Genomic DNA, 21,541 nt, shown 5'->3' with positions numbered 1-21,541 from the left:
TGAAGGAGGCAGGGGTACATTCTGCTTTTACTATGACCCTGCTTGAGGCACTAGCAGAGTCAAGCACCCTGGCTCCACATGATTGGAGGTCTTTAATGAAAATGGTGTTAACACCCATTCAATTCACCACGTGGCATGCAGACTTTAAGGAGGGGTGTACTGTGCAAGCCGCTACAAATCTAAACCAGCGGATTCCAATAGGATATGATCAACTAGCAGGAGAGGGTGCTTATAGTGACCCACTTGTGCAAGCACAATTCACGCGGGAAACGTACACTCAAATTAGACATATTGCTCTTCAGGCAGTGCAAAAAATTCCAGCATCAAAGGGTGAAGGACCTCAATCTTTTGTTAAAGTGCTGCAAGGACCTAATGAACCTTATGCAGATTTTATAGATGGACTGCAAGCCACTTTAGAGTGGCAGATCGACAGTGATGACACAAGAGGGCTGTTGCTATTACAATTGGCTATTGAAAATGCTAACAATGACTGTAAGCGCGTATTGCAGCCTATGAAAAACCGTAACCCCTCTTTGGCTGATATGGTCAGAGCGTGCCAAAACGTTGGCTCAACAGGACATCAAGCTAACGCTTTAGCTAATGCCCCTGCAGCACAGCTGAAAGTATCGGATAAAAGGGGAGGACAAGGAGGGTGCTATTGTTGTGGCGCATTGGGACATTTAAAGAGGGATTGTCCTAAAAAATGCAGTAAAAAAAAATCCTCCGTCCAGAGACTGTCCTCGTTGCAGGAAAGGCAAACATTGGTCTAATGAATGCCATTCGAAACATCACGCTGATGGACAGTTCTTATCAGATGGCTCAGGAAACACGAGAAGGGGGTTCCGGGCCCAGCAGCAACCAATCTTCAAACTCACTTGGTTGACACAACAACCTGTGTGGGTCGACCAATGGCCCCTGCGTCGAGAACAGCTGGAACAACTCCATAAACTGATGGAGGAACAGTTGGCCGCTGGCCACATCACGCCCTCCAGGAGCCCTTGGAACACTCTTGTTTTTTGTATTCCAAAAAAGAACGGAAGATGGCACTTGTTGCACGACCTTAGGGCGGTTAATGCTGTCATTGAGCCTATGGGAGCCCTTCAACCAGGGTTCCCCTCACCATCTATGCTTCCAGCCAATTGGCCTTTAACAGTGATTGATTTAAAGGACTGCTTTTTCACTCTTTTTTTACACCCTGAAGATGCACCGCGTTTTGCCTTTTCCGATCCATCATTAAATCAGCAAGCACCCATGCAACGATACCATTGGACAGTTTTACCACAAGGAATGCACAACAGCCCGATGATTTGCCAAGCTGTTGTTGATGCAGCACTTCATCCAGTAAGAGTCCAAAATAGAGATGCCATCATTTATCACTATATGGGCAATATTTTAATCGCTGCGCCGTATGACAATGACTTAGAAGGGGTTGTTGCACAAGTCTACAAAGCCATCGAACAAGCTGGCCTGCACATCTCACCAGACAAGGTCCAGAAAACCAGCCCATGGAAATACCTAGGATGGCAAACTACCCAACAAGAAATCCGTCCACAACCCCTTTGTATAAAACTAAATGATATAGTAACACTTAATGAGCTGCAAAAGATTTTAGGTGCGATTAACTGGCTCCGACCAGTTCTGGGACTCACCACTGAAGAATTACATCCACTATTTACCCTTTTAAAAGGAAATCCTGATCTATTGTCATCTAGAACTCTTACTGATGCAGCCAAGGAGGCCTTATCTACAGTAGCACAGGCAATCGAACATCGCCAGGGATGGTGACGTCTCCTTGCACCACCAATCATGTTGGCAATAGTTGCTAATCTCTTTCAGCCTTTTGCAGCTTTCTTTCAATGGGAAGAGACCGCAAAAGCCCCCCTACGAGTAATTGAATGGCTCTTTTTGCCACATTCTCAATCAAAAACAGTGGTAACAATCCTTGAAGCTTATGCTCAATAGATATGAAAGGGAAGGGCCCGATTAAAGGCTCTTGATGGAACAGATCCGTCTGTCATTTTTATTCCTGCAACCAAAGAAAATCTGAATTGGCTTCTTGCTGAGAATCTCGATATGCAAATTGCCTTAGCCAATTTTCAGGGCCATATTTCCATTCATTACCCAAAACATCGGATTTGGGCCAAAATCACTAAATTGCCCCTGTATACCAGGTTACTCTGTCAGCCAACCCCTGTACAAGGCATTACGGTCTTTACAGACGGGTCTGGCAAATCAAGAAAAGCCGCCATGGTATGGAAGCCGTCCCAAGCGGTGGAATGGCAGCATGAAGTAAAAATTTTTCCGCAAGGCTCAACTCAAGTAATTGAATTGGTTGCAGTAAATATGGCCTTGTTAAAATTTAAGGACGAACCTGTTAATCTTGTCACTGACTCACTTTATGTAGCTGGGATAGTAGTGAGGCTTGATTATTCAATGATTAAGAATGTGGATAACCCCTTTTTAATGGCTGAGCTTCGGATGCTTTGGTCCTTAATAGATCAAAGAAAGCATGATTTTTATGTTATGCATGTTCGATCTCACGCTGATTTACCTGGTCCCATAATGGAAGGGAACCAATTAGCAGACTTCTACACGATGTCTGCAGTCGTTCCTAATTGATTTGAGCAAGCTAAAATGTCACATTCCTTTTATCATCAAAGTGCCAGAGTACTTAAATGGCGCTTTCAGCTAACCATGACTCAGGCACGTAGTATTCTTGCAGCCTGTCCTGACTGTCAACTCCTAGCCCTGTTGCCTGCCAAAGAAGGAGTTAACCCACGCGGTACTAAAAGTAATGAGTTGTGGCAAACACATGTCACACACTTTGGAGAGTTTGGCAAAATGAAATATGTGCATGTAACAGTAGATACCTTTTCTGGGTATCTTGTCGCTACTGCACATGCGGGAGAAAGGGCTTGTGATATCTGTAAACACTGGCTAACCTGTTTTGCTATTCTAGGTGTTCCACAGCGAGTGATGACTGACAATGGGCCTGCCTATAGCTCCGCTCACGTTCGAGCATTTTTACAACAACGGGGGGTTGAACATGTTACAGGTATTCCTCATTCACCCACAGGTCAAGCAATTATTGAACAAACTCACAGGATTTTGAAAGAAGAGCTCACAAAACAGAAAGAGGGGAGTATGGGGTTGGAATCTCCAAAGGAAAGGTTGTGGAAAGCAACTTATGTCCTTAATTTTCTGAATCAAGATGAGATGTCTAAGTCAAAATATGAAAAACAACATGGTTTATCCATGCCCTTTCAAGGTAAACCATTGGTAATGGTAAAAAATCTAGTCTCGGAACAATGGGAAGGACCAAAAGATTTGACAATGTGGGGTTGGGGATATGCTTATGTTTCTGCAGGTGATCAACTGCAATGGGTCCCGTCACGTTTTGTGCGACCCTATGTCTCAGCCTCATCGGAGGAGTCACAGGATTTGCCCACTGTCCGCTTGACTGCACCTGACAGCAATCTCTGGCTTGTCCTTGCTAAAGCAATGAACACAAGCGCAATGTGTATTTCCATGGCCACACCAGCACATGCTTTTTGCACATGTTTGGTAGGCATGCCATTGGCAAGGCAGGAATTAGATACCCTTTACAATGTTTCAGTGCAAAGGCCAAAGGCCGCATCACGACCCCAAGGCTGGTATAATACATGGCTAAACATGGTAAATGATTTCCCAGCCTTGCCAATCCAGCCACAGGAATGAGACATTACGGGTATGTTGCAAAGTCACATTTGTTTCTCTTTGCACTTCACAGCTAGAATATACATTAATAGTTCTGGGTTTGATGTTTCACCACACAGGGTGGTTTTTAAGAACTGGACTTGGTGCAATAACACTGTGTCAAGTCAACTTATCCCTGGGAGCGATGCTATCAGCCTTCCTGACAGCATCTTTTTGACCTGTGGAGACAGGGCATGGAAAGGTATTCCCGGGAAGGCTGCAGGCGGGCCATGTGCTTTTGGCCGACTAACGCTGTTTCATCCTAGCATTCCATCTTATAATTTGATGTATCAACTCAGTCTCCCAGAGAAATGTGATTCAAATGTTCAATTCTGGAATGTGGGTGAAAGAGTTTTCGCTTCTTTGATTGCATCTATAGGGACCGCACAAGCATTAGCTACCATTAACAAGTTAGGGTGTTGGCTTGCTAAAGAAAGTAATGCAACTAGTGCTGCTTTGCAAGGCTTATTAATGGATGTTAACTCAATAAGGCATGCTACATTACAGAACAGCAATTGATTTTTTACTCTTAGCTCAAGGTCACAGATGTCAGGATTTCGAAGGCATGAGCTGTATAGAACCATAGCGACCACTCAAAGTCAATTCATGGAAGTATTGGTAAGTTGAAAGTTTTGACTCAACAACTGAAGTTGCATTCAGAAGAGAATTTTTATTGTTTTCTTTCATGGTTTGGGAACCTGGAGCCATGGCTCAAAAAACTTGTTATTTTGTGTTTGCTAGGAATATTTGTCATTTTTTTTTAATTTGTGTCTGTATTCCATGCATCTTGACTGGTGCATAGAGGATAATCAAAAGACAGTATTAACAAGGTTATGCTTACGCATGCCAATATAGTGCTTGCTTTAGAATTATTAAACAAAACCGGGGGAGATGTAGAGGATGGTAACAAGAGCAAATGTATCGAAGTAAATGGAATCTGAATACGTGATGAGGAGCAACAGTACAATGCCAGCCAGAGTGTGGACAGCGCGTGATCGGCAACTGGATTGGCTAACTAAAGCATGATATGACAGTGGATTGGACAGTAGTGGGGTGGTAGAACTCATGCAAATAGCTGCCTTATTGGTAAAGTGTATAAAGCACTGCTTGCAAAATAAACTGTCTCACTTGCACCACAAGTTGAGTCCGTGCTGTAATATGCCACAGTCCTCAAAAGACATTAATTGTATTGCTTAGTGTGGTTCAGCTGGTGCTCCATGGGTCAAGTTCAACCCACAAAATGCTTTGAAGTCTGATGTCTTTGTCTCAGCCAGTCTAGGGAACAATTTTGTTCTGTAAACTCTGTCTAATAGACAAATTGTACTTCTGAAGACTGCTGTGGTTAGAAAGGTGGCAGCTGTCGTTTTTGACCACAGGAAAAAACTTGCTGCTGCAGCACACAAAGGAGGTTGTGCAGTCTACAGAGCACAGGGAAAAGCAAAAATGTTCCAAGTGTCCTGTCTGGCCCTTGCCTTTGCTGAAGTGTTGTACCTGATAGTGTGTGCATATGCTTTCATTAAACTAAGTCATAAGTATGACATAAGAAAGTGACTATAAAAGTTCCTCCTGCCTTCCAATATCATTCCTCCTCCTGTCTCTTTCTCGCAGCCCCAGTTTCTTGATGGTTTACTTCCTCAACAAGAGAAAAGACAGTGTTCAGAGTTTCTTTCCACTGATGGAAATCTAAAATTAGATCTTAAATATAGATTCTATATTTTTCCAGAGTCCACATACACATTTTCCTATAAATCTGACTTTGAAGATTTCTCAAAGAAAGACTGCACAATTCAAGAATCCTAGAGAATTATTTTAGGACACTGAGATTATTTAAATAAGTGTGTCTACTTTTATTTAGATTTTTTTTTCCCCCATTTCTAAGAATATCCTCAAAAAGTAAACAGACTACTGTGCTTAATTAATTAATCTACACCCTAGCATGCCTTTTCCCATGTATTTTATGGAATGCAATACTAATCTTTGAATTTTTTTGGATTCCAATAGGAAACGTGTTTAATTGGAAAAGCCTCCCTCCCAAAAGCTGCCTATTTTGACCAAAAGAAACTAACTGTTAATGTAGTTTTATTCAATGTAATACTTGAAACTTGCTAACAACTGCCATTCTTATCTCACATTAAGATGCCCTGGAGAAAAACAGAAGATGATAATACTTGCTATTCAACATTTCTATGACCGATTGCTTAGCTTTTGAAAATTAGAGTTCATTAGTAGGCATTCAATGTCACTCTCTTTTGTGAAACAATTATTTGGACACACTCCATAACTGGGAAAAAAAAAAAATCACAATTAACAAAGCACAGTGATCATTCCCCACTGTACTTATAACAAGTTATTAAAAAAATTCAATCAATACCCAATAGTTTATTATCACTTCAGAAGGAGGTACCCTTAGTTTCCAAATGCAAATTGCAAACAAAGATAAGACATTTTAATTTTTTTTCTAAATAAAAAAACTTCCATCCTTCTTTTCCTTTCTTTCTTTTTGTTGGAAAAATCCATAGGACAAAAAAGCCAGTCAACAGAAAATATGGAGAACTGTAACAGTGACTATACAGAAAGAATGTAAATGTATATCAGGAAAATAAAACAGTTGTGCACTTTATTCTACAACAGTAAATTGGTCAATTAATTTACAACAGCAGGAGCCTTATGAAAATAAAATATTCTGAATCTTATTTTCTAAGTGCTAGTACCCCTAAATCCTCCTGTGAGCCGAACAAAGGCTGTGAAATAGGACAAAAATGGTACATTTAATGCAGTTAGCACACAACTGTCATTTCTCAAAAGTCCACAAGAGGTAACCATCTTCTTCATTTTAGACTTCAATTCAGCTCCATTCTTATTACCACAACACATTTACAGTGTGACTCTCCTACTACTTCTACATTTCCTAGTAAATCTGGTCCTTTGCTTATCTTCTTCTGTGCTCTCAGTTTCTCCAGTGATGCTCATTTGTCTAGTCCATCTAGAACTGCCTACAAGCTTGTTTCCACACGGGTTTTCTGAGTCCATTTAGAGCCAGTATTCATTACAGAGAAATGAATTAACCGCTTATTTTAAAACCATTAGTTAACGTATTTGTACCCGTCTCGCCCAACATATAACGTGAAATAGTGACACATCTTTCTATAAAGCTCCTAAAACCACAATGCCCCGGCTCGCTTCACATACACCTTGCAGAACAGCCCCACGGCTAGAGCCTTAGCCCTCACTCTATTGTTTTCCTGCCCATTTCTCCCGTGGTACCGGTACAAAAATTACAAGGCGGAGACCCCTCCCCACCCGCCCCGCCCACCCGGGGCACCAGGTGGTTATTCCCGGGAAGGCGGGCTGCGGGAAACACGCCAGGAGCTGAGGCGATAAACCCCACCCCGCTATGAAGTTCCCTACCCCATTGCCTGCCCGGCCCCTCGCTGCACGCCCCGCACACCTGCGGCCACCGCCCGCCCCGCCGGCCAACGCGGGCCGGTCCATCCTCAGAGCCGCCCGGCAGCACCCCCCTCGGCCTGGCCCCGCGGGGGTCAGCCAGGCCCCGCCGCTACGCCCTGCCGCAGCCCAGGACCGGCTCCGAGCTCTCACGGCTTCCAGTCAGGCGACCCCCACACCGGAGACCGCCCGCCGCGGCTGGCGGCGAGGGGCTCCCGTCCCGGGGCCGGCGGCGGCACCTTCCCGTCCGCGCCTACCTGCGAGCCGCGGCCGCGCACAGGGCAAGCATGGGTAGGGCGGCGGAGGAGGAAGAGGAGGAGAAGAGGGAGGCGGAGGAAGGGCCAGCTGCACTCCCGCTGCCGCCCCGCCCTCTTGCCGCCCGCGCGCACAGCCCTCAGCCCCGCGCCGCCGACCTGCGTACCCGCTTCCGCCACCGCCTCCCCGTCACGCCCTTCCCGCCGCTACCGAGCGAGCGCGCGCGCGCAGCCGCCGCTCTCACCTCCCGCCCCTCCGCTTTCTTCCTCCCGCCGCCGCCGCCGCCGCGGCGGCGCGCGCGCGCCCGCACTCCCGCCCGCCCTCGCGCCCCTTGTCACTCCCACTCGGCGGCGGACGCTGACAGGGACTGGCACGGCGTTTGCCGTGGGGCACGCAGCGTCTCGCACGGTAAGGGAGATGCCCTGCCTCCGTGGCGAGCGCAGCTCTGCGGCGGGGGCGACAGCAGCCCCGCGTCCCCGGAGCTCGCGGGTGGTGGGGCGGATCGAGCCCTCGTCCGGGCGTTCGGTGGGGCCGAGGCGGCGGGAGGGGCCGGGCGACGCAGCCGCTACCCCCGCGGTGCCGACCTTTTTTCCGGGCCTGAGCGAGCGGACCCGGGCCTGCTGCGGAACCCGGAGGTGGGCGGGCGAGAGGGTGCGAGGGGACGACCCCCGGCCGTGCCCGTGGGGGTGCGCCCCAGCCCGCAGGACCCGGCGCTGCCCGCCCGGTGGGGGCGTGTCGGTGGCCGAGGAGCAGGGGGCTCGGCCCTTGTTTGCGGGGAGCCCGACTTCGGCGGGGGCCGCCGCTGCGCACCCCGTGCAGCCGCCCCTCCGGCGAGAAACCGCCTTTCCCCCGTCCCCGCGGCGGCGGTTGCTCGGCGTGGGTTGGGCTGCGCGTCAGTTTGCTCGGGGGTTGCGGAGAGAAAATAATTCGGCGACGGTTGGCCTTGGTCCCGCCGTTCGTTTAACGCTCTTTTTTAACCTGCGACTGGGTAAGGTTGCGGCCTTTTAAATCTAAACGATTTGAGGAAAAATAACTCGGAAAGTTGGAACTGCAATCTTCCCTAAAGTTACGTAACTCCCAGCTGATGCTGAATGCAAATCAGACTGAGCCAGTAGTGTCACTAATCACAAGTGTGCACTGAGGTCACAGTGTTCCATTTTTTTTTGTCCAAAGTGAATATAAAGCGTTCAGCAGCACAGCGTCAGAGAACAGAATACCTTTTATTAAAGTGTGTTTCTTGATATCATTATCTTCATCAATGTGGGTTTTAAATTGATTTTGAGTTTAGCATGTGCTCCTGCTTCCAAGTGCGTATGTCTTAGAAAATAAATCCAAAGTATTAAAAAAAATAAAAAAGAGACCAAAGTAAGTTGTTAAATTATTTTTATCCCCTGTGAAGCCTCCTGCAGGAATGAATCTGAGGAAATCTGTGCTCTTTTGCTGATAGTTAGACTAGGTGATTGTAGGCATTTTCCCCAATCCATACAATTTGACCACTTGTTTCAAGGCATCACTTTATTGGGCTTTCTGGTGAAGGATAAGGTTTTTTTTTTTGTATTGTGTGTACTTCTTACTGAGGTGAGTGGGAGGTTAGAATACTCTAGGAACTAATTTTTCTGAAATAAGAGATCCCGTTGTTTTTGAGACACAGGAGAAACTCATCAGTTTCAAAATGTCATCAGTCAAACGCTTGGTTTATGCAGTCATCCATTTCTTGAGAGAGCAGAGTCAGATGGATACTTTCACTCCAGATGAACAAGAAAGTTTGGAAGGTAAGTGGTAAAAGTGCTAATGTATGCATGTATAGTACCTACCCGTGTGTTAAATTGCTTGATGTATATTATTGTAGAGAGTAACTGGAGTGACCTAACCGAAACTGCCAACAAATATTATCTGTGCATAAGATCCAGGATCTTAATATTTCTGAGATTATTAATTTTAAAACATCTCTCACTTAAAAAATGTTCTAAGGTTACAAAATGTGTGCTACCTTAATTTTGAGCAACAGACACTTGGAATCACATCAGGTTAAGCACTGCCATAATACAGACTGTGGTAATGATTTCTCTGTGTGTCCCGCAAATTTATGCCTGCTGATTCTTTTTATCTTTACTTCTGTGGTTGGTTTGTTTCTGCGTTTTGTGTCTGATAGTAGCTGTGCTGGCCACAGAGGAAGCAAAACAATTACGATATATTGATTTTGGGATATGGGAAGAACACCTGTTTCATTCTTGCAAGAATTCCATGTAATTTAAGAGGGAAGGCTAAGAGATCCTAAGGATATGGAAAATAAAATAAATGCTTTGCATTTATTTTTCGCTTGAATAGTGATTCCAAAGAGCACATGGTAGTGAATATTTTCAGTACGGTAGAGTTTCTATTATACATCCAAGTCCATCTGTCTGTGGACATAGCTACAGAAAGGTGGACTTCTGAGTGTGTTCCTCTGGTCACAGACATTCATTAAGTCTTTGTCACTTCGTAGTATCTGTCTTTCTCCTTCGTACTGCTTGTATTCCTTTTCCCTAATTCCTGGAGGCTTCATGGCAGGTAGTATCACAATATAGAATTAAGCAAGAGAAGAACAAAAAGTCTTAATTCTGCAATGAGCTTTTCATAGCATCTATTTAAAATACCTTTTTGCACTGTTTCAAGCAGTCTTTGGTTGTATGACTCAACAAGAGGAGGAGTTTGGAGGTAAGAGGGGGAAGTCTGGGACCAGCAGTGCAATAAACGACATCCAGGCAGTTGATCACTAAGTTACTTGAAATCGGAGGTGTGAAGAGTAGACTTTCCTGGGGTGCAAAGTAAGTCCTGCTTCTCAGAGATGTAAACTTAAAAAGATAGTCATGGAGTGTGCTTCCTTCCAGTGTCTACTGGCTTTACAGTGTAGTAGTTCACTAATGCAAGCAAGAAAGAAACATTTGTATCATGATATTCAGAGGATATTCCAAAATAATAAAGGCCAAAAGATTTGGGTTTATATCAGAATCTGGAGCATTTTGTACGTTTGAAAAGTGGTATAATCTATTAATTTAACCTTTATCAGGTTATGATGATGTTCAGCTGATGAAAGAAAGTAATGTTTCTGGAAATCATATAATGAGAGATGAAGAGTATTGCTTTTGTTTTTATAATAAAACTGATAAACATTGGGTTATGGCTGAAAATTTACCTGATAATATGTCTTAGAGCAGCCTTAGCCAATGTCTATATGAAGAAATCAACAATTTTTAAGATTTTGTTTTCTGAACAAAAAATACTACAAAACCTCAGTTGCGCTTAAATGCTGATGTAAAATTTACCATTTTAATACATATATGAAATCCTAATTTTAGAGCTGTACCCTGCCAAAAGCATGGTACCATATGCTGTGTGTTAGAGGATAGGAGGTGGGCATTTTGAATAATTGACTCATTTTAGTTGTGCAAAATATCTTTAGTGTATGTGGAGTGGCAATAGCCCAAGTTGCACTCATTTAAGTGTTTAATGTTAGGTGGAGACATAAGGGATGAAAAAATTTGGTGGATGTTTTTCATTGGTACCTTACGTACCTACTTGGTGTCTGTGAAAAGATAAAACACTGTATGATGAAGTGTGTGTGCCAATAACTAATTTAAATAGTTCCTATTCCCCACAAAACTGCAAAAGAGCTAGAACAGTACAAATGAAATTGAGACTTTATGAAAACAGAAGTCTAGCTTGTGTTCAAACTCCATTTATATTGATAACCTGCATTCTGCATGTTTGAGTTATATAGCAATGTCAATGATGGTATAAATTTCCTCTAGGAATTTTGAACTTGCATGATCAATAAAATCATAGAATAGAATCATAGAATAGTTTAGGTTGGAAGGGACCTTTAAAGGTCATCTAGTCAAATAATTTGAGAAAGCGGAGTAATTAGAAGGTAGACTGGAGCAGTAGTCCCCTGCAACGTAGGATCTAGAGCAGTGATATAGATCTCTGATGGTTAATGCTCAGCCCTATTATATGAGCTAGAAACTTCACTTTTTCCAATTTGTATTTTAGACAGTGTATTTAAATGACAGTTATTTCTCTTTCCTATTTACAGTTTCTATTTTTTTTTCTTGTCTTTAGCACCTGTTTCTGTGGGATTAAAGCATGAGCTTTCTACTATGTGCACAAGGCTGTGATTTTTTTTTTTTTTCTTACTGCAATGATTTGTCCTAAAGCAATATTTCCATGACAGTGGAATGCACCCTTAAGGCGAGGAATGCATGTAATACTTGAGATGGGGAAAGTTATGTGTGAGATGAAGCAAGATGATACTGAGTACTAAACGGGTCTCAGCAGGCCAATTAATATTCATTATTCAGTGATCAACAGCCTGCATGTCTGCTGTGATGCCTGAATGTTGCTTGCAGCTTATGCTTGGACAGCAAAAAATCCTGGAGCTATGTGGCACTGGGGGTGCTGAGCTAGACTCCAGTATAACCCAAGTGCTCTCGTTGGCGGGTAGTGTATGTTTGTGTGAGCCCCAGCTGTTCAGCAGGGAGGTAGGTATCTGAAGGGTTTGTAAGGTGGTCAGTACAAGCTTCAGCAACTATCTGGCCCTCTGAAAGGGTGTGCGATGGTGGAGGTAATAGGAAGAACAGATAACTTTGGCCTTTGACATTGGAAAAAAATCTTAGATTAATAGCTGACATGGTGCAGCAAGTCTTTCCCAGCCTACTGATGGTATCAAGCTTACAGCAGTTGACAGTGCCTCACTTTAATAACAGGATAGTGAGATGCTGGCAGTCTAGTCCCTTGAGATAAAAGTCTTCTCTCCTTTGACTTTACTGGGGTCAGGGTTTTACATCACATTAAAACAGGGTAGTTATTGATCTTGTGACAACTTAATACATCTTCTGATTTGTAAAAGTTTCTGGTTTGGCTGTGTTTATTTTTACACAAGTTTCTGTTGTTGGCTTGCATGTTAACCAGTGGTTATTTTTCTAACCTGTGGATTTATCCCATAAGAACTTCTAATTTTGTTACACCTATAATAGATTATAAGGATCATAAATTCAATTTTTCAGTTAAAGGAGAAATGTCGGGATTTCAATGTAACAACAGTAATACTATACTCAGAATTATTTTGTTTAAGCATAATTTTCACTTCTGAACTTTGCAGAAATCTCCTGTATGATAGAGTTGATGTCACAGACTTAATGCCTTGAGAAAGATAAAGGAGGGGGTTGTATTTTAAATTTATGCAAAACTACAAATGAGGTTAGGCATTTAGAAAAGGGAATGCCTTTAGGTGAAAATAAGTTTGAGGGGAAAATTAGTATACTATGGCAAGTGGCTTCCTATTAAGTCATATGAGGAAAACTGAGATATGTAATTCCACTAATTTTATGATAGCCTATATAAGGTAATAATACTATTAATATATAATTCAGAATTCAGCATAATCAGTGCTTACTTTACAAGAATTAAGTTTTTCTACATAGCAGGAGACAAAGGAGTTTAACCAAATCCTCCTAGCTGTGACGTAGAAAATAGGTTCTTCAAATGCGCCTGACTGTTATTAACTTCCAGTAAGTTTACTATTCTAATTTTGAGTCAGTGCTCAGCTTCATTATAATGCAAATAAGAATGCAAATTATATTTATTATATTAATGTTGGACTGAAATTCAATTTAAATTCTGTGATTCAGTTTTTACTGATACTTAATTTGAATTAATCTACTCCTGGTAGTAGCTACTCTATAGTTTGAGTTAAAAAAAATAATTTTTCTGTTCAGACTAGGCTTTACAAAGACTCTATTTTGTTCCTCTTTGGTTTTCAATCTAAAACATTTAGGTGATATCCTTTAATAAAAACATTCTACTAGATTCTTAAGATTATAGGGAAAATAATTATATAATTCAAGAGACTGTAATTAACAGAATACATATATATACAGAATTGTATATAGTAATTGCCATTGGCCTTGTTTTGCCTAATGTGATGCTCTTTTGCCTAATATGTGAGCACATTTAAACCTTCGTTTAGGTATTTGGCTCTACTTTTTTTTAGAATTGTTTGTTGTGAGTGTATTTGCATTATTGCAGGTTTGGGAGGGCCATTTAATACTTGCACAACATGTAAGTATTAACATGGTATGTGGTTAATGAAGCATTTTATTAATAAGCAGTGTCTTCAAATGAATCTATTTTGTTCTCAAAAAAAGATAAGCGTAGTAAGTATCTTGCATTTTTCTTTACAGTAAAGATGAGCCATTTTCTACCAAGTGTTATGCCACACAAATATATGGTAGTTGTGGTGTTTTGAGGTGGGATGTGTGACATATGAATAATTGTGTTACGAAATGTGGTGCTTTTTTAAAAAAAAAAACATTAAAATATGAGGATTTAACAAGAAGACATCAAATGATTGAAGGAATTGAAATAGAAGTTTTAAATTGGTTTAAGAATAATGACCAAACTATGTATGGATTCTGTATAGATTGAGAGCAGCCCTGAGGAGAAGGGCTTGGATGTGCTAGTGGATGAGAAGCTCAACATGAGCCAACAATGCGTGCTTGCAGCCCAGAAAGCCAACCACATCCTGGGCTGCATCAAAAGGAGCATGGCCAGCAGGTCAAGGGAGGTGATTCTGCCCCTTCTCTCTGCTCTTGTGAGACCCCGCCTGGAGTACTGCTGTTGTGGTTTTGTTTAGTGAGGGGGGCCCTAAGGTGGCAGCTTCTGTAGGAAGCTGCTAGAAGTTGTTTCCCCTTTGTTCAGTGGACTCGGCCGGGCCTAGGGCGGACCCGCTGCTGGCCAAGGCCGAGCCAATTGGTAGCAGAATGTCCCATGATAATGCCTCTGCGATAATGTATTTAAGAAGGGGAAAACAGGAAAAAAAAAACAGAGAAGATGTGAAGCAGCTGAGTGGGGGCAGAGAGGGGGAGGTGCGAGCCTTGTGGGCCTTGCAGGCCTCACCCTCTGGCCTCCTGCTGGGCAGCCGACTGGGCCCAACTAGGCCCAGCCTGGCTGCAAGAAGTGGAGAGGAGATGAGAAGTGAATAAGATGTAAAAAGGATCCTGAGAGGCGTCTGCCAGCCTGTTGTGAGGAACGGCTGCAGACGCCCAGGTCAGTGAAGAAGGAGGGGGAGGAGTAATGTGGCTCCTGGCCAAGATTCCCCTACAGCCTGTGGTGACAACCATGGTGGAGCAGGTTGTCCCCCTGCAGCCCATGGAGGCCCACGGAGGAGCAGAGATTCACTTGGAGCCCATGAAGGACCCCACGTCGGGGCAGGTGGATGCCTGAAGGAGGCTGTGGCCCGTGGAGGGCCCGCTGGGGCAGCCGTTCTGGAGAGACTGCACTCCGTGGAAGAGATGACCCACGCCGGAGCAGTTTCATGAAGGACTGTGGCGTAGGGGTGGGACCCCACGATGGAGCAGGGGAGGAATGAGAGGAGTTCTTCCCCCAATGATGAAGCGGTGGCATAAAACAACGCATGATGAACTCACCATGACCCCCATTGCCTCTTCCCCGCTGTGCTGCTCAGAGGGGAAGGTAGTAGAGATAATGTTAAGCCCGGGAAGAGGGAGGGGTGGAGGGAGGTTATCTTGTTCCCTGTCTCATTCTCCTGCTAGTTTTAGAAATAAATGAATAGTTTTCCCCAAGTTGAGTCTGTTTTGCCCGTAACGGTAACTTTAAGGATTTTCTCCCTGTCCTTATCTCAAACCTCAAGCTGGTTTTTTCCTTATATCATCTCCCCCAATTCTCTTGGAGGGTGGGGGGAGTAAGAGAGAGACTGCATAGTCTGGCCCCAATCAGGGCTGAACTACGACAACTGCATACAGCTCTGGAGCCCCCAACATAAGGACATGGACCTGTTGGAGAGGGTCCAGAGGAGAGCCACAGAGATGATCAGAGGACTGAAGCACCTCTCCTATGAGGACAGGCTGAGAGAGTTGGGGCTGTTCAGCCTGGAGAAGAGGAGGCTCTGGGGAGACCTGATAGCAGTCTTCCAGTACCTCAAGGGGGCCTACAAGAAAGATGGGGAGAAACTCTTCAGTAGGGCCTGTTGTGATAGGACAAGGGGTAATGGTTTTAAAATAGAGGGAAGTAGGTTCAGATTAGATATTAGGAAAAAATTTTTTTACAATGAAGGTGATAGAACACTGGCATAGGTTGCCCAGAGCGGTGGAGGATGCCCCATCCCTGGAAACATTCAAGGCCAGGTTGGACAAGGCTCTGAGCAACCTGATCTGCTTGGAGATGTCCCTGCTTCTTGCAGGGGGTTGGACTAGATGACCTTTGAAGGTCCCTTCCAACCCTAACCATTCTATGATTCTATGATTTTTCAGCAAGTCAATTCTATGGGGATCAGGTAGCTTCTCTTTATTTTATTATATATTCCAAAGAGCTGCTTTTACTAGCTGAATGAGGAAGTGAATCACAGCTTTGTAAATAAATAAGTGAAATTACACTTCTGTTGAGAAACCGATGACATTTAGTTTTTTTGGTTTTTTTGTTTTTTTTTTTTTCTTTGTAAGTTGCAATTCAGTGTCTGGAGACTGTCTTTAAGATTAATCTGGAAGACACTCATCTTGCACCTCCACAGCATTTGATAGAAATGTTCACAAATTCTTTTCACAAGGTAAGAATTTCATTTAGATTCTAGAGTTACTCTGCTAATATGTGCTATGATTTAATATTGTACACACAACCGTAAAGTGCTGTATTAGGTCAAAACAATGTGAAAACTTCAGGAAAACATGAAGAAAAGTGAAATTTCCATAAAAGCTATCAGAATGAGAATCTTTTGGAGCAGTGGGAGGAATTCATTTCAGCTAGACAAGGACAATTCCATATAGAAAATGACTGAACAGTGGATGTCTCATTCTCACTTGAAGGATTTTATCATTCAGTTAAGCATTTTGCAGTTCCCAGAGATAAATGTCTGTGAAGTGCTTGAGGACATTTGCAGTTTGCTGATGCTTCTTGCTCCCTTCTGGAAATAATTTAGTTGTTCAGTTTTAAAAACATATCCATGAACACTACCCTTAGTGTTAACTAACCTTTTAAGGTTAGTGTTCATGGATATGTTTTTAAAACTGAACAACTAAGTGGGAACTTCAAAAATGTGTCCTAATTATACATGTTATCTGGGATCCCCAGTACAGGAAGCACAGGAACCACCAAGGTGGCAAATAGGACTCAGAATTAAGAAAGTGAAGTCTGTAGAGACATTTCAGCCGCCTTCCCCTTGACTTCCTTAAAATGTTTGGTGAGCCATAGGTTTTTTTAGTAGTAGAAAGCAAGCTGTCTTTCTGTTCTAAGGATGTTTTAGTGATGTTTAGTTCTTTCATAGTTCATGTGCACTACAGAAAATCTGGTTGCTTGTTCATACAATCTGCCCAGGATGAAATAAGTTTTTAATAAAATCAAGGCTTGTATTTTAATGAAAAAAATGTTGGTTTCTTTAAATACAGAATGACATGCTGCCTCTCTCAGATTCTTTACCAGAGGATGTTGAAAAGGCTGACCAACTGAAGGATGAAGGTTCGTAATAAACACAGAAATAAACATCTTATGCTTTTATTAAGATTTTTGGGTTGTCATGAATAGTGATCGTACAGCAGCTGGGCAACACAAACCCCGCACAAAAACTTAAGCTTATATTCTCTGGTGATTGTTATGCTGTAAGAGGGCTAAGGGGTTCATCTGGGGTTTAAGAAAATACAGTCTATTCTCTCCCTTGCTCAGGAGGTTGCTTAAAAACTAAGAGATAACATGTGAAGTCCTGGGCAACATCCCTGAGTAGTAGAAGCTTTAAAGAATGAAGAGTTATTGTTCGGTATATTATAGATTTCTCTATTTGTCCATGGAATTGCTATACAACTTTCTACTTTATACTGGAAGGGTTATGTGATGTCAAGGATTATGTATTAGCTGAATATTAAAATGTTGGTAAAAAGCTGACCCAGCTGAAGCCAACAGAAAAATTCCTGTGAACTTACTAGGGTTAGTATTTCACATATGTGAAATAATTTTAGTGCTTTATAAAAATTGCAGAAAAGCCAGTTGTTTATTTTCCCTTTGATAGATGTTATTGCTGTTATGTGAGGCAAAGCAGCTGTACCATGTAAGTCTTCACTAATGCTACCCAAGAAGGAATCCATTTTATTTCCCCCAAAAAAGAAGGGGGGGAAAAAAAGTCATGTAGCACTGATAACTGATACAAATTGTTACTAGGTGGATTGATGCTTTATAAATAACGATTTTTCTGACCTGTTGGATTTTGAGATATTTGAGTTTAATAGAAAAAAAAAATAAGTAATTAGTAAGTAAAATAATTCTAATTGCAAGGCAGATGTTAGCCCCTCAAAAATTTAAGGATAATGATGTGGAAAAAGTTCTGCTGTTTTTGAGAATTAGTTCCATGTCTGTCTTACCTTAAAACTGGCCATCTGTAGTCATGAATGCAATCAGTTATTGGCTCTGAAAATAAGTTTTCCTGTTGTTGAAGTTGCTCATTAGCTCTTTAATTCTAAGGATAAGAGCTCAGACAAGTTTAGGTCACAAGTGAAAATTAGTTTGCAAGTTATAACATACCTGCTGTGCATGCCAGCTTTTCATTTTGCTCACGGTGGTGAAGAATACCTGTAGCACTCAGTATGGTTTTTGGACTGTAGGGATATTCAGCACTTTCCAGGTGTGGGTGTTAGAGCAATGCCTGTTTTAGATCTGTGACTCCTGTCAGCCCACAAACGTACATTTGTGAAATACACTGAGGAAATGAAATTAATGTGTGCTATGTGATGGTCTTTGTGTGGTGTTACTAAAGTAATTCCATGTCTCTACTGAAAAAATTGAAAGGGTCTAAGCTTTGACAAAGGACTATTTAAGGTGTCAGCTATGAGGGGCATTAGTAAGCAGTTTGGAACTGCTTGCAATGCTTCTGGTTAATTTCCCATAATAAAATTAAAACTTCCTGTCCTATTTTCTAATGCTGCTCTGTCATATTAATTCTCCTCGTTTTCATACAAGTATTATCTGTCATCAGTATCATACTTTTCAGTTATGAGTACTTTTCTGTCCCGAGTTAGGGAGATAAATTGGATAACTCGGGAAAGTCCATTTGACCCATATCTTCTGTAATACTGTTACCCTATAACTCTGTCATTTCCTCATGTCTGCCTGTATGTCCTTGCCAATGGAATAACTTCCCTTACCTTTGTGGCCACTAACTCGCTGCTCCTCTGCTCTCAAACCAGTGCTAGTACCTGTAGAAACTGGCTAATGAATGGCAAAACAAAATCAGATAATTGATTTTTCTTTCTTGGTCATTATAAAACCAGGAAGTAATATACCCCCTAGACTAGTAAATACTTGAATTCACTTGCCTGCCTTTGTACATCACTTGACACTTTGACTTAATGTAAACTGTGTAAGAGCACAGATTATGTGCAGGTTTGTCTAGTGTAACAGTGGCTTGATCCTAAAAAGACCTGGGTATTACCACAGTATAAATTATAACAGTAGATAGTATTTTCATTATAGAAGACACACATTCAAAAGTACAACCATTTGTGGCATTTTTATCTTAATTTTTGTCTGGTGTTAAAATAAAATATTACAGTAGCTTTTCCTTTTGTCCTGAATTGCTTAGTCTCAGCAGAAATAGTAGGTCTAGCTATTTTTCTGTTTTCCTTTAGTCAATTTTGAGCTGAAGACAGAGAGGGCACTGATACTAGCTCCAACTTAGCCCTGTACCCCTGGTCATCTTTAGTTCAGAGCAGTGTCAGAAATTCCTACTTTGATAGTCATTGATGGCAGTTTTGTTTTAGAGAAATGTTAACCGCTGCAGTCTTGTTAAGTGCAGCTAACTTGCAAGTGTTTTGTCTGTCAGCATGACTTAGTGTACAGACTGTTATGTTACCTTAGATCAAAGGAAAGATGTGTAGATGGTGAGCCTGTAGAAATGAGACATACATGGTTGCATTCTGTGTATATCTTGAACTTATACATGCAATTACAGTTTCAGTTTGCCTTCTCACTGGCAGAGATTGCTGACTATAATTACAGCCTAGTATATCACTATTGGGAAAGAGATGATTTTGTACTGCCTTCATGATACTTAGTTACTTAAATCTGGTTTTGCTTATTAAGCCCTCCATGTTCACAAATAAATGCAAGTATACTTGTTTTCAGTTAGTTCAGGTACCTAGGACTGTTTCCTCCGAAGTCTTTTGCTTTTTATCAGAGACAAAATGTTGCACTGACTGACATTTTACAGGCTTTGCTAATGCAGTTATTTTCATCTGTAGTACTCTACTGACCTATCCCTTTTCTTCCTTATTTTGGGAGAGAGTTGAAATATTTTGCCAAAATACAACGAGGTCAGTGGAAGTCTATAATTTTCCTGACAATTTCTTGACATTGCTGGGAAACTAAAGCTTCTGTAGGATCTAGCAGGCCAAAGATCTGTAGTCACACAACCACGTACAACCTTAAGTTTGAGCATTCTTAATTAGGACTTCTCTACTACTCTGTCATGAGGAAATAAACTACCAGGACTGCCCTGTTTTGGGGAGTAAAGGATGTGTAAGATATCTTTTGTTTTGAAAGACTTCACTCTAGAATTTTCTTTCCATAGAAAAGTTATATTCTTCTAATTTTTTCACTGGACTTAAAAAAAATGAAATATGAAACTTTGTTATAGAGCAGAAGTTTTGTGCTTTGGTGAGAAATTTTACCTCTGAATCATTTTAGATCGCCTGTGTTATACATACTTTTCATTATCTTAATGAATGAATTATGTGGTATCACAAAAGTGGGGCTTTTGTGCTTAGTTTTGCTTTTTGATTTTCCATGTTATATGGATAGTTACAAGCAAGTTGTTGGGACATGTGAGACCAAAAAGGAATTAACATATACCCAATTGGATTAAAAGGCTTGCAAAGATGGTTAAGACTGATGAATCTATATTAGAGTGGAACTGAAATTACAATTACACTTCTCAACAAAGTGATCTTTGCTTAACAGCAGAAACTAGCCGGAAAGTGTGAAATAGCAAGTTGAGATGGGGAAGGTTTATGTGGTGGATTACAATATACATAATAAACTTTACAGATGTTGTATTTTTGTTTGCCTTATTTCATGCAATTTGTATTTAAAATAATGTGTCTTTTTAAGGTGCAGTCATAACTACCATATATAAATGCTATAATGTGGCTGCTCTATTTCTTTGCTACTTAGTACCATATCTTTTAACTACTTACAAGCTTTTTATAATTTATTTCAGGTAATAATCATATGAAAGAAGAAAACTATAGTGCTGCAGTAGATTGTTACACTAGGGCTATAAAACTGGATCCAAACAATGCAGTCTACTACTGCAACAGGTAAAAACAAAATAATACACACTTTTTATTCCTAAACTTCATTAACATTATTTTAAAGATATGTTGTGAAGTAGATCAAAACAATGTGAGGCTGGAAAACCTCACTCTTCAGAAATTTATCATGTTAAATTTGTAAAAGACCTAAAGCAAAAGTGAGCTCCATCAGCCTATTTGTATCAGTTAAAGATGTAATTTGGGCTTTAAAATTACTTGTAACACTTAAGATCAGGTTTTTGTGAGTTAGGATGTCTGTTAAATCATAACATAGCCTGCAATTCCCAGTCTGTTGAGAGTAGAAGAGCCTTTTTCTGCGGTGTTCTAGTGACTCAGCTGCCATCTCTATCTCCCCTCGTATTGACTTTCCCTGTGAAAATACCATCGATGTGGGAATACCATTTTGGAGATTTCAAGCGTCTTGTAAATACTCAGCATTTTTATGCATGACCTGATGAAAAATAACAAGGCTGTTGTAGTTTCATTGTATAATCTGTTCTTTGCCATAATGAAGACATGGTGACATAGAATCATAGAATCATAGAATCACATGGTTGGATGGGACCTATAAGATCATCTAGTCCAACCGTCTTCCCACTACCATTGCTGCCACAGCTACTAAACCATATCCTGTAGCTTCTCATCAAGCCGCCTCTTGAACACTGCCAGGGACGGAGACTCCACCACCTCCCTGGGCAGGCCATTCCAGTGCCTTACCACTCTTTGAGAGAAAAAGTTTTTCCTCAAGTCCAATCTAAACC

General features: G+C 41.7%; 2 protein-coding genes across 3 annotated transcripts in view; one reads left to right on the top strand and one right to left on the bottom strand.

Annotated features, from left to right (window-relative positions):
* NLN (neurolysin) overlaps positions 1-7,465 on the bottom strand; it is a 47,624-nt gene extending 40,159 nt beyond the window's left edge. The window contains exon 1 of the mRNA XM_086770249.1: positions 7,437-7,465. The gene's annotated coding sequence lies outside the window, so the exon portion shown is untranslated. The remainder of the gene's footprint in view (positions 1-7,436) is intronic.
* A 195-nt stretch (positions 7,466-7,660) lies between these two features.
* The window catches only part of SGTB (small glutamine rich tetratricopeptide repeat co-chaperone beta), a 28,693-nt gene continuing 14,812 nt past the window's right edge, over positions 7,661-21,541 (top strand). Inside the window, exons 1-5 of one of the 2 annotated variants that reach the window (XM_086770251.1) lie at positions 7,661-7,842; positions 9,100-9,206; positions 15,933-16,036; positions 16,872-16,941; positions 20,687-20,786. In XM_086770251.1, coding sequence (XP_086626377.1) covers positions 9,107-9,206; positions 15,933-16,036; positions 16,872-16,941; positions 20,687-20,786 — 374 coding nt within the window. In that variant the 5' untranslated portion in view covers positions 7,661-7,842; positions 9,100-9,106. Of the gene's footprint in view, positions 7,843-9,090; positions 9,207-15,932; positions 16,037-16,871; positions 16,942-20,686; positions 20,787-21,541 lie in introns of those variants that run through there. The other variant, XM_086770250.1, reaches the window with a different exon arrangement.

The sequence above is a fragment of the Chlamydotis macqueenii genome, chromosome Z (assembly GCF_036417535.1).
Source record: "Chlamydotis macqueenii isolate bChlMac1 chromosome Z, bChlMac1.mat, whole genome shotgun sequence".
Classification (NCBI taxonomy): Eukaryota; Metazoa; Chordata; class Aves; order Otidiformes; family Otididae; genus Chlamydotis; species Chlamydotis macqueenii.
This window is presented reverse-complemented; position numbering and strand designations above follow the sequence as displayed.